The 13,017-nt window shown below is 37.5% G+C and overlaps 1 protein-coding gene across 1 annotated transcript in view; it reads right to left on the reverse strand.

The window, feature by feature from the left end:
• DDR2 (discoidin domain receptor tyrosine kinase 2) overlaps window positions 1–13,017 on the reverse strand; it is a gene marked incomplete at its 3' end in the record, with an annotated part of 66,471 nt that overhangs the window by 38,815 nt on the left and 14,639 nt on the right. Inside the window, exons 3-4 of the mRNA XM_083360601.1 lie at window positions 3,744–3,846; window positions 1,874–2,105 (exon numbers count right to left, since the gene is read on the reverse strand). Coding sequence (XP_083216727.1) covers window positions 1,874–2,105; window positions 3,744–3,846 — 335 coding nt within the window. The remainder of the gene's footprint in view (window positions 1–1,873; window positions 2,106–3,743; window positions 3,847–13,017) is intronic.

Here is a 13,017-nt window from a genome sequence, read left to right on the forward strand (position 1 = left end):
TGGCGGGTCGAATCCCAAGTGCCACGTAACAGAGTGAGTGCCTGTTACTCGTCCCAGCTTCTGCCAACCTAGCAGTTCAAAAGCATGTAAAAATGCAAGTAGAAAAATAAGGACCACTATGGTGGGAAGGTAACAGCGTTCCGTGCGCCTTTGGCATCTAGTTATGCTGGCCACATGACCACGGAGACGTCCTCGGACAAGCGCTGGCTCTTCGGCTTTGAAATGGAGATGAGCACCAGCCCCTAGAGTTGGAAATGACTAGCACGCATGTGCGGGGGAACCTTTACCTTTACCTTTTACAAGGAGATTGCTAGATTAATAAAATCCCCACCCGACATGATATTTTCGTTAACTCCAGTGCTCTACAAGAACTTGGTGCCCATGAGCTACTTAGACCACATCTACCATTGTCCATAGTGATCGCATTTGATGAGAGTTGAAATCTAAAATATCTAGAGAACACTAGATTATTTGTTTCTATCCTGCACCATTTTCTTAAAACTAATATACTGCCCATTTGATAGTGCTCTTCTCTATAGTTCTTTCACTATGAAGGAAATAGAAGCTAAAAAGTAATTTGGATCAAAGAAATTATGGAGAACATCTGGCATCTTTTCTATTAAGCATTCCAAGGACAGGAGTTTTGTTAAAACATGCAGTCGAATAATTCCTGTGGTCTGAAGTGGAATGATTGAGTTATAGGTTTTGTACCATAGTGAAAATTAGGCTGTTTTCATTTTGTCAGATCTACAATTCTCAGTGCTAGAATAATCACAGTTGAGTGTGAATAAAACAGATTACTAATTACAAAAAGAACAGGCCATATAAGTCAACACAGACATATTATATGAATTAACATTTGGATCCAACCAAGGTCTGTTTCTACTTCGAAATGGGGATGACAGAAAAGTCTGCAGGGTGAGAGTGTGTTTTACATGTGCAAACAGGGCAGAACTTTGATCACATGGTTGTGGTCACCATCAGTTAGCCCTTTGAGGTACACTACTCTAGGGAACTAAAGCTATGCATGGTAATCCTACTTTTATTATAACATTATCGTAACAAAATCTTGCAAGTCTGAATGTACTTCTTCCCTCCCTCTGTTTACCTTGGTGAAAATTAGGGTCTTGTTTGAGATGCTCTGTCAGTTTACATTTCTGCCCTGGACTCAGATTTCTTTTGAGTCCAGGCCAGAAAAACCTGGACTGTGTCTTGATTGTTGCTCTTCCTCCTATACCTCAAGGTTACTCCTTCTCCCATGACACCATCTTGACTTTTTTGAATCCCCTCTAAAGACATCTCCCACTCCCATTCTGTGATAAAAGTTGAGTATGAGATCAAAAGTATTTTACTTCTTCAATCCAAGGATTAAAGATATCAGTTGTGCCACGAACACTTGGCATTCACTCAGTAAATTTTGGACACACTAGTTAAGCAACATCGTACATTCTTTATGCCTGTCCTTTATAAGGCTAACTCAAACAGCTCCTCACAGTTACTTTCTGTTAATAGTGATCACAGATCAGCCCAGACTTTCGATTGTAGAACCCACAATGAAAATCATGGACACTACACATTCAAAAATAAATTTTTAAACATTTTATCAAAGTTCATCAATTTTTGATATTTCTTGAAAATCACAGCCATGTTTGACCAAAACTATTTGATACCTGCTAATATACACTTTATGCTGGCAATAACTCTGCCTTCTTTAGAGACAGTCTTCACAATCGCATAGGTTGTCTCCCATTTAGAAACAGAAAATAAATAAATAAATAAAGTCTAAAAATGATGCAGTCTTTAAATACAACCAGATGTTTCATGCGTAATAATGGACAATAATATTAACAATCTCCTTCTCTTCCTTTCTTACCTGCCTTCCATGCCTGTTTTGCCAAGAAATCCAGCGGGTGCCATCCCGGCTGTAATTAATTTTGTACATTGGAGCAAATTCATTGCCATGACCTCCTGCATGCCGGCCTTGTGTCCCTACTAAGGTGATAAAATGCAGCTCGTGTAAATCAACCTCCAGGAACTCCTTGAGATCATCAGGTTCCACAGGGACTTCAGGGCACCATGCACCATCACCATCTTCTGATCCTAGTCTAAGGAAAAGCAGAGGGGGGAAAAATCACCGTTGTTGTCCATCATCCCAAAGCTATATCTTTATTTTTCAAGCCTCTACGCCAGGGGTGTCAAACTCAATTTCATTGAGGGCCGCATCAGCATTGCAGTTGCCCTCAGGGGGCTGGATAGGTATGGCCAGGGTGGCTGTGGCCTACTGGGTGGGCGTGGCTAGAGTGCGTATGGCCTACTGGGTGGGCGTGGCCAGCTCTACATCGTTCGCATCAAGGGTGCCTATGGGGGCCTGGGCAGGAGTTGGACAGATCTGAGGGTCTCTGGCAGGGGGAGGGTCTCTGGGCCAGGGCCAAGGCAGTAGGGGCCGTTCCCTCACTGTTTCCAGGATGGCTTCGCGGGCCACATGAAACCACTTCGTGGGCCGGATCCGGCCCCCGGGCCTTGTGTTTGACATGTCTGCCCTATGCATTGCCAACTATGTTGTACTATCTAGTTGCCTTATTATCTGAAGAGCAAGCTCCAGAACTTCTTTTTTCAGTGCTTTTCTATGCATATGACCCAAGTTTCTCAAATCCCATTCAGCATGAACTCATGGCAATGATGTTGTTGATGAAAGAAACATATCAAAACATACAAGACTGGGAACTAAAACCCTAGTTTGAAATGTGAGATCAACTGACAAGTCTAGAACTACAAGACTATCATGAGGTCCAATTACTGTATGTTGTCCAAATGCACGCGCGGAATGATTTTCAACTTATTCCAGCTAATTGCAGAAAAATGCAAACAACTCAGGAGACAGTGTAATGAGTTATTTAGCCTCTTAAACTAAATTAATTGAAATCTCTAAAACAACATGTGAAGCCCCAGATCTAAGTATGCAGCATGAAACTGAAGCTGATGAAATATGACATGATAATTATATGTTGAAATTGGTGCTTTCTGTTGTATCATGTTTGCTTCCATTTTATTTGTTCCTGAAAGTTTTTAAACAAAATAAAGTCATGTAGGACACAGGGCTTGCCAGGTTCCCCAAAATGTATCTAAGGCGACATTGTTTCATGTTCATGACCACACTTGTATCTAGCATCTATAGGGAATGTGTGTAAAGAGGACTAAGGCATCCTAAAACTACAAAAATACTTTTTTATAGCTCAGAAAACAAATCTCCTTCATTCATAATGATGCTGATAATCAAGGGCTACACTTTTATTTACAATATTCAAATATTAAGCCAAAAGATAACCTGTAATTTTTTTTAAAACTCTACATATTTGTTGAGGGGCCTAAACCAGAGGTTCCCAACTTTTTGGGCACCAGGGACTGGTTCTGTGGAGAAAAATGTTTTCATGGACCAGAGAGAGTGTGGTTTTGTGTGCTGCCTGCAACCTACGGATGGGGCTTTGTTTGTACAGACCGGTTGCTGACATGCCATGGCATGCTACTGGTCCATGGAATGGGGGTTGGGGACCCCTGGCCTAAACCATGGATAGTCATTAGTCTAGCCATGCTGATTTTATTATCATAACCCTAAACCTAACCCTAACCCCTTCTCTGGATACCATATTGTAAAACTTCTAAGTTAACTAGAGACATTTACAGCTGTAGGCAATCTTTTACATCAGTGTAGTTGGCTAAGACACCCAGGTTCCTATCATTTTTACCTTCCATACTTGGCTGCTGTGGATTCAGACCATTGGCTTGAAGCAGAAATGTCTTCATCAGGGATGTGCCCACCTGACATGCCTAAAGGGTAGCGACAGATAGCTGCAGAAAAAGAGATAGGAAGAAGATAGGAAGATATATCATTCACTTATAAATGGGTAGTGGGAATTTAAGCCTCCATGGCAGAACCCCCTCTTCTTCCAAAAATTTCCCAATAAAAGGTACTTTTGAAAGGCTGTTACCAATCAGGCCAGACATCTAACCTCGAGGGTGGTGGGAATTGGCCACTTTATCCAGAACAGCTCTGTTCAGCTCAGCTTTCAGTAAACAGAAAGGAAAAGGTTTGGGGATCTTATTGCCCAAAACATAGAACTTAGTAAAATCTATTGAGCCAATCTTGAAATACAAAGCATAGCAATTGTAACAGCACAGCCAGGTTGGTGTAAGGTGGCAAGAATTAGGAGACAGCATCTTTCCTGATTAACACATTTTATTTAAAGGCATGTGCTTTTGTAAGTTGCAGCTCACCATCAAATGTATAAAATAGCTAAACTGATGTAGAATTTAAATTTGGGAAGGGAAGATGGGTTGGTTAAGCAAATTACATGTGAGACAAATTGCAAGTACCTTTTCAAGTAACAATTATAACGTGTTAACAACTCATTGTGTTTGTTGGGACTTTCTGAGATGACCTTTTGATCTATGTGAATCCAGCAATTTCTTGCTTGATGGTGGTTTTAAAGTTGTGCATTCTTCAACATAGAAAGGTTTTAATAAGAAATTGCATTATAAAATTAGTCACACGATATTTTAGCTATATAAAGGAGGTTATTCAGAAAATATATAATATAAAGAATAAAATATAAAGAAAACAACATGAAGCAACAATTATATTCACAATTCAAAATTGGGAATAAAATGAACATAAAATAATATATAAAATAAAATCAATATAATGCAAACACAAAAGAGCTGATTTTAGCAAACTGAAAGAGAGCTTGGGAAAGAGACGGATGAAAATCCTAGAGGGAAAAACAACTCAAGAAGCTTGGGAAACTCTGAAAAATATGATCATAAAAGCCCAGTCCAGCACAATACCACTGATAAAGAAAAGAAATCTAAGAAGAAACCAGCATGGCTGCACAAAGATCTCTCTGATAAACTGAAAGACAAAAAGGACAAGTATAAAAAATGGAAAGAGGGTCACATAACTAAGGCAGAATATAAGCAGACAGTCAGAATCTACAAAGATGAAGTCAGGAAAGCAAAGGCTCAGAATAAACAAAGACTTGCAACAACAATCAAAGATAATAAAAAAAAAGTTTCTTTCAACATATAAATAACAAGAAAAAAAATCAAGGAAGCAGTCGGTCCACTAAAGCAGCGTTTCCCAACCTTAGGAACTTGAAGATGCGTGGACTTCAACTCCCAGAATTCCCCAGCCAGCTATGCTGGCTGGGGAATTCTGGGAGTTGAAGTCCACGCATCAAGTTCCTAAGGTTGGGAAACGCTGCACTAAAGAAAGAAGACGACAAGGAAGTAACAGGCAGCAGAGAGAAAGCAGAGCTGCTTAATGCATTCTTTACATCAGTCTTCTTCACACAAAAAAGAAATTACAGCCCTACCTACCAAAAATATAACTGTAAAAGACAGACTAGAAATAAAAGTTAAAATAAGCAAAAAAAATGGTAAGAGAACACCTGTCTGATCTTGATGAATATAAATCACCAGGACCTGACAGATTACATCCCAGAGTTCTAAAGGAGTTGGCAGATGTCATCTAAGAACCATTGTACGATATCTTTCAAAACTCCTGGAGCACCAGGGAAATACCAAAGGACTGGAAAAGAGCTGATGTAGTTCCCATCTTCAAAAAAGGGAGAAAAAACCCCCAGATCCAATCAGCCTAACATCAATATCTGGGAAGATACTGGAAAAGATAATAAAAAAAACCAGATCTGCGAACACCAAGTCCAAGAAAAATATTAGCTGTGAATGAACAGATAATTATTGAGGCTATCAATTATTATGCAATGTAACACTAATAAAGGTTCTACAGTAATGATGATAAAAAAGAAGTATAAATGTGTGAGTTTAATGACCATATCGCCACTGTGGTAGTTTTTAAAATAGAAGAAAAAATTAAAAAGGGGAAAAACACACCTAAAAACAATATAGTAAATTTAATTTCTGAGTTCCCCCTTCTTTGCATTCTCTGTATTCCCACTGACTTGTTGGCTTAATGTTTTGAAACTGTACTCAAAATGTTTTCATTTACCTTGCTGTGCAATATATAATATATGCAGAAGTCATGCTTGCATAACACAGCTTCAAATTCTAAGATACTGTGCATGAGTTTGCATTACTTGTGAATAATAAAATAAATATTTATCCAAAACTTACATGAAATGAATAATGCTTAAAGACTATCACAGAAAACTCTTTGGACTTGTTAAAACCAGTTGCAAATTTCATTTGCAGATTCAGCAAGAGAAATATGCATGCTGTAAAAGAGTAGAAGATCTAATGTTACTTTTACTTATTTAAAAGTAATCTTTATTTAACAAGTTTCAGCTAAGCGTAGTGTAATACTATTAAATTCATTCATCTTCTGATTAAAACACTGCATGAGGTATTTCATTTGGAATTAGATACAGATGTTTCTGTCATTCAGGAATCTGACAAGACTTGAATACAAACACCCGTATTTGTCTAAGAGAGAACTTTTCTAAAATGTTTTATAGATGGCATTTAGATCCTAAAAAGCTTGCAAGTATGTATCCGAACTATCAGCCAAAATGTTGGAGGTGTGGTGGCGAAGATGCAACATATTTTTACATATGGTGGACCTGCAAAAAGGTTAAGGCTTTTTGGATAAAAATTTAGTGGAATATGCAGAAGATCTTCAAGCAAAGGATAAAGTTTTGTCCGCAATTGTTTTTGTTGGGCATAATTACAGATGTTACTGTTGCGGACACTAAGTTGATATTGAATTTAATTACAGCAGCAAGACTTTTAATAGGTCAATATTGGAAGAAGGAGGAACTGCCGACTATAGAAGAATGGACTCTAAAGGTTTCTGACCTGGCAGAAATGGCAAAGATCTCGGCTTATTTGAAAGATCATTCGCAAGAACGTTATATTATGGAGTGGAAAAAATGGATTGATTATATCCAGAACAAATATGGGACTAAAAAGTTTCATTTAGCATTTGAATAAGTCTTCCTTCCTTTTTTCTTTTTTCTTTCTTTTTATATGTAATATTAATATTGCTTGTAGTTATCTTATATGAGCTAGAGAGCGATAGATTTAAGAGTTTATTGTTGGTAGCATATGGATGTTTATGATTGTTCTTTGTTTTTATACCTTGTACTTAGCTCTGGGAAGTTGGGGGGGAGGGGGAAATGGGGGAGGGGCAGGGAGGGATAGGTAGGGGTGGGGGGAGGGGGGGATTGTTAAAGATAAAATGTACTCTAAACCTTTTCAATAAAAAAACAAAACACCCGTATTTTTTCATCTTTTTGAAAGTATTTTTATTCAGCTCATTCCAAATATGCATATTGTCTTACTTTCCATAGATGAATTCATTTCCATTGAACCTTGGAAGACTGTAACAATTTTCCATTATTGTTTAGACAGTTGCTTATCTGTTAATTATGAAAAAACCTAGTGTTTCCTAAGCATAAGAAAAGCTTAGATGACAGATTTTCATATGATGCAGTGGATCCAGGAATATAAAATTTAGTGAAAGTATTTAAGCTAATAGTAACTGAACATTGCACTCTAGGTGGGTTATGTTTAGGGATATGCAAACTTCAAATGCAAATATTAGATTATTTTTTCCCCTAAGGTACCTGTTGTAATTGAATGTTCATAAAGATATTCTTTAAAAACAACTTTCATATACAGCACCTATTTGGGGAACAAAAGAGCTGTATGGTTTAGAATCAATACCAGCAAAGTTTTAAAAATGCAATTCTTAACACAGTTAAGTATTGAACAGAAGCTAAGACTTAAAATGATGGCAACAAAAGGTGATCTTCCGTTCACTCTGAATTACTGCTGTATTTGCATTGCATTGTTTGCCATTCTTTCATAAATGAGCTTTATAATTTTCAATGATTCTTTTTTAAATTTGTCTTTATCTAAATCAATTTTGACATTTTATCGATTCATCATTTAATCTTATGAAGATCAATACACCTTAACATAAAAAAAAATTCTTGAATCTTTTCACAAGGCTGTATAATAATAATGAACAAAACAATCCATACATTGGAACAGAGGTATTCTTCCAATCCAGGGGAAATGTTAGCATGTTTCTTATCCTTATATCCTCAATTTTCTTTTTTTTCTTTTATTTTTAAATGCATTGATTTAAATGTCAATAAATAAAATTAATTTTGTTCAGTACCTTGAGATATATTCTTTTGTCATTTTTTTTCTCTAATAATTTTTTTTAAAAAAGTAGGAAAAATTCTATTCTATTAAATGGACAGAGGGCAATGCTTAAACGTTATATGTGGGGGGCAGGAACCAAGACATGTTGATGTAAAATCAAGACGCAAAATGGAATTCTTTGCAATGATCTTGCTTTTTGAAAATGTGCTAACTGGAAAAAACAGATAACTATTAGTTCTATTTTTCACCTGTGCCATAATCAATGTCTTAGATATCTCCATCATTTGCCAGATATATTTTCATATTGAAGTTTTACCTCTGGACTGTATCCAGTTTCTGCTCTCAATTGCTCAATTTCTAGGAAGCTCACTTCTTCCATGCATTTTGGCCTATGCCTATATATCAAAGAGATGCCTGCCCTGTAGAAAGTTGCAATGGTACCTTAATGGCTTCCTGGAGTTTTCTTTCGGAATCTGTTTCTAAAATAAACCAGCCATCTCATCCCAAAAAATGTGTCCATCCAAGACTTGAGTACTAATTCTTCTGGGGGGGGGAAAAAGCAACTGCCTAATAATGAAATAATCTTATCAATACTTTTCATCAACTTAGAAGCAGAAAGATGGATTTTGCAAGAAAGGATGTAAAAAAACTGATATTTAAAGAAATGAAACAGAGATCATTTAAAATTTTACTTATTCTTCCAAACAATATCATTTTGCTTTTTGAGCAGTTGACTAAAAATAGAAGTCCTGCTCTCTTTTGAAAGAGAAGATTTCATCTTATCAGATATCCTGTGATTTACATTTAATAAGTATATCATCCTTGACTAACTTTATATAAGCATAGAAGTAAAATACAAACTTCAATGTCCCTTGAATATATAATAATTTTCTGTAAGAACATAATACAATAGAAGCCAAATTTAATTGTGAATTATTGTTTTGGATAAGCTAGTGTAGCCACTTTTATTTATACTAATTTCAGCCAAACTGAAGCAAAGCTGGTTCTTATAACAACAAAACATTTTAGTAAAATTCTATATATCCATAAACAGTATGTGTATGAGATGCCACTATATAATATTTTTTCTTTTCTTTTTCTTTTTTCTGTTAATTGAAAGCAAAAGAAAAACTCCAATATTGATGAATAATTTATGAAAGTTCTAAAGATCTTTTTGTCAGAGACTTTGATATGATTAAAAAAATAGAGAGTCAAATACAAGGGCTTTCCTAAAACCACGTTGTTCTCATATGCATGTTTTTCCCATACAGGTAGTCCCTGCTCAGTGACCAGAATTGGCACTAGCAATTCCGTTGCTAATTGCCATGGTCACTATGTGAAACATCAAGTCTGCAATGAATTTACAACCTTATTTACATTTCAGTTATTAAGCGAGACATCATGTGGCTGCATCCTCTCGTACTGTATTGTGGTGGTATGCTGGTCTGACAGCCGCGAATAGGAAAGCATTACAGAGGGTGGTGAACACAGCACAACACATTGTGGGCTGTCCTCTGACACCACTGGATGACATTGCCAGGGCTCGCTGCCTTGGAAGAGTGAGGAAAATTCTCAGGGATGACTCACACCCTGGACGGTATCTCTTTACTCTCCTACCATCAGGTAGGAGATATAGGAGTATAGCCAGCCGTACCAACAGGCTGAAGAATAGCTTTTATCCATGGGCTGTTAGGCTTTTGAATGGTAAATAATTTTATAAACTTTATGCATGATTGACTTGCGAGGCCAGTGTGTTGTGCAATTAGCTCACATGGTGTAATAAGATGGAGGGTTTGTGTCACTGTGAGTTGTGGTGGTGGGGGCATGAAGGGAGGCTCAGCCAATCTCAATGTATACATGGTTGTACTTTGACAATAAAGGTTCATTCATTCAAAAATCCTGGAGCACTGGAAAAGTACCTGAGGATTGGAAAAGGGCTGATGTGGTTCCCATCTTCAAGAAAGGGGGCATGGGGAAACAGACCCAGGAAACTACAGACCAATCAGTCTAACATTAATACCTGGGAAGATTCTGGAAAAGATAATCAAAAACAGATCTGCGAAAAACTAGAAACTAGTTACAGTATAACTAATAGTCAGCACAGGTTTGTTAAAAACAGATCATGTCAAACCAAACTTATTTCATTCTTGATAAAGTGACTAAATTAGTAGACCAGAAAAACGCTGTGGACATAGTATACTTATATTTCAGTAAGGCCTTTGACAAAGTAGACCATAACCTGCTGCTTAGTAAGCTAGAAAAAGGTGGGCTAGACAACATCACCACCAGATGGAACTGTAGTTGTTATGATCCTACAAGCACTGTTTATAACTGAACTTCCTTCACAAACATATTTCACACACTTCTACATATTACACAAACTGATCACTTTATTGCATGTTACTATGATTATGGAATGTGGAAAGGTTTTTTGAATGCAAATTTGTGCCATACTGCATAATTCTTAGGATGGCTTTTTAGACTTCTAATTCATTTATAATTTTTGAATACTATCATACTATCATACTACCATACTATCACCTCTCACAGCAGCCCCTCAGAAGGGACTTGCAAACTGCTAGAGAAATGTAACAAGTACATTTAGGCTAATGCATTATCATCTAACAATAATTTATTAAATTTATATGCCAATGATTCTGGGCAGTGGACCATGGAATGGGATCAGTGAAACATGTATGCTAGCAAGTTATTTGTGTTTTTTTATTTGTTTACTTACAAAGATGGGGACATATTATATTGGTGGAAAGACAAGCAAATATTGGTCAGCTTGGAACTAGAGAGCAGAACACCAATTACTGTAGTAAGCAAAAGAACTTTGGAAGATGAAAAACAATTAAATAGAGAGAATATGAAAAAAACAAAACAGAATTGTGAAAGTAGAGTGCAGTGGAGCAGCCTCTAACATGGCTGAGGCAATTCCTCAGCATGAAGCATCTGATACTGAAATGGAGGCAGAATCAGTCTGATGCTGCCTCAGCCATGTTAGAGGCTGCTCCACTGCACTCTACTTTCACAATTCTGTGTTGTTTCCCTCTCCAAAACCCAGGTTGCAGCCAAACCTGCTCTTATAGCACAAGTCTCTCCTTCTGTCATAAGCTGGATCTTCTATGCTAAATCCCCTCTGCTGAATTTTTCAAATTAAAGAATGTCTCAACTAGCATTTCATCTTGGCAGACAGAAGACATGAAGACAAGGGCTAAAACAGCTACAGAAACGCTTCTCCAGAAGCATGATTTATGACAACTTATATGCTTATTTTTTTGCCCTGCATGAAATCGGAGGAAAGGATCGCTGTGGGCCCGTTGATTGGCTGCCATCTGAGCAGCATTGATTTAGAAAGGCCTAAAAGTTATGGGTGTGGGTCTGCACGCGCATGCACGTATGCAGTGGGCTTCCCAGTAGAAAACAACCAAACCTAAATCAGCGTAACCCCATCATGAAAGCATAAAACAATTTCAAACAAAATGTTGAGTTTAAAAAAGCTGAAGTAAACATTTAAATGATAAAAAGATGTAATATTTATTTTAAGACATTTATACAGCTTACTATCTGGGCAGCTCACAGAGCAATAGTAACAGAAAATAAACAATAAAAAGACCATCAAAAAACAAACAATTCCTGGTGCCTCAAAACAGTACTGCCCTGTACATGAAGAATCATATAACCACTGGGTCTCAGTCTCATCCTGCATGGGGGAAATGTTGAATTTTTAAGGTCTTCCAGAAGGCCAGAGCAATGGGAGCCTGCCTCATCTCAGAGCGGGAGGGAGTTGGCCAGTGCTGGGCCACTACTGAGAAGGTGTGCTTCCTAGCAAATGAGCTGCCACAGCAGCAGTACCAAGGCAGGAGCACAGGACCGGGCTCTTTGCAGGACCGCGTCTCCCCACTGTTTCTGCCCATGCTATCAGGTCTAGCAGGAGGGTGTGCTCTGGGTCCCTTCAATCCAGCAATGCCACCTTGTCCAACCCAGGCATCATGCCGTCTCTGTGGCTGTGCTTGCCTTGTGGAACAGCATCCATCCAGGGCCATTGCAGATGGCCCTGAGTCAGTCTTTGGGAAGGCTCCAAAGACCTGGCTTCTCCCTAGGCATTTGGGTCAAATCGTTAGGCGAGCTTTGCTGTTCATGTTTTTTTGGGGTGCGGGGTGCGGGGAGGGAATTGTTGTTTTAACCGGGTATCAGATTATACCTAGCTGTGGTGGTAGATTTAATCTTGCACACCCCCAGAATCATTGCTGTGAGATGGGCAGCTCTAGAAAGCATTTAAACAAATATCTCTATCTTTCTATTTTTTTTACAGATAAAACAAAATATATAGATGAATAAATTCTGTAAGTTCAAACCTAGAGAAAACAAATTAGCATTAAAAAAAGTAATGCAGCCAACCAATGGGAGGGAACAGGAAAACCTTGTCTTTAGTGACTACATAATGACAGGACAGCAAGATGGCAGCTATTATCTTAATACACAAGGAGGATATTATTATATAACATGATATATTATAATTATTGCATCCTAATGCCAGGTTAACTCTTTGCTAAATAATTTCATGAAATAAAAATAGGGTACTACTGGCTATAAATAGGCCTTAGGATTATAATTCATTTTATAGGTCGTGTTATTCATAAAGTTTAGAAAAAGATCAACATCCATACATAAATGTGCGATTAAAAATTATCCTAACCAGCATGAATGTACTCTAGCAATAGTGGAGAATGAAGATTTATGCTACCCTTCAGAATATTCAAAATATTCAACATACTTGTTCTAATTCACATGTAATATAATGTGTGGTTTATCTGTTTTGGGCCATTATGCCTTGTCCAAAATCTCCCAATTTACTGTTTCGTACAA

Source organism: Vipera ursinii (genome assembly GCF_947247035.1).
Source record: "Vipera ursinii genome assembly, chromosome: 3".
NCBI lineage: Eukaryota > Metazoa > Chordata > Lepidosauria > Squamata > Viperidae > Vipera > Vipera ursinii.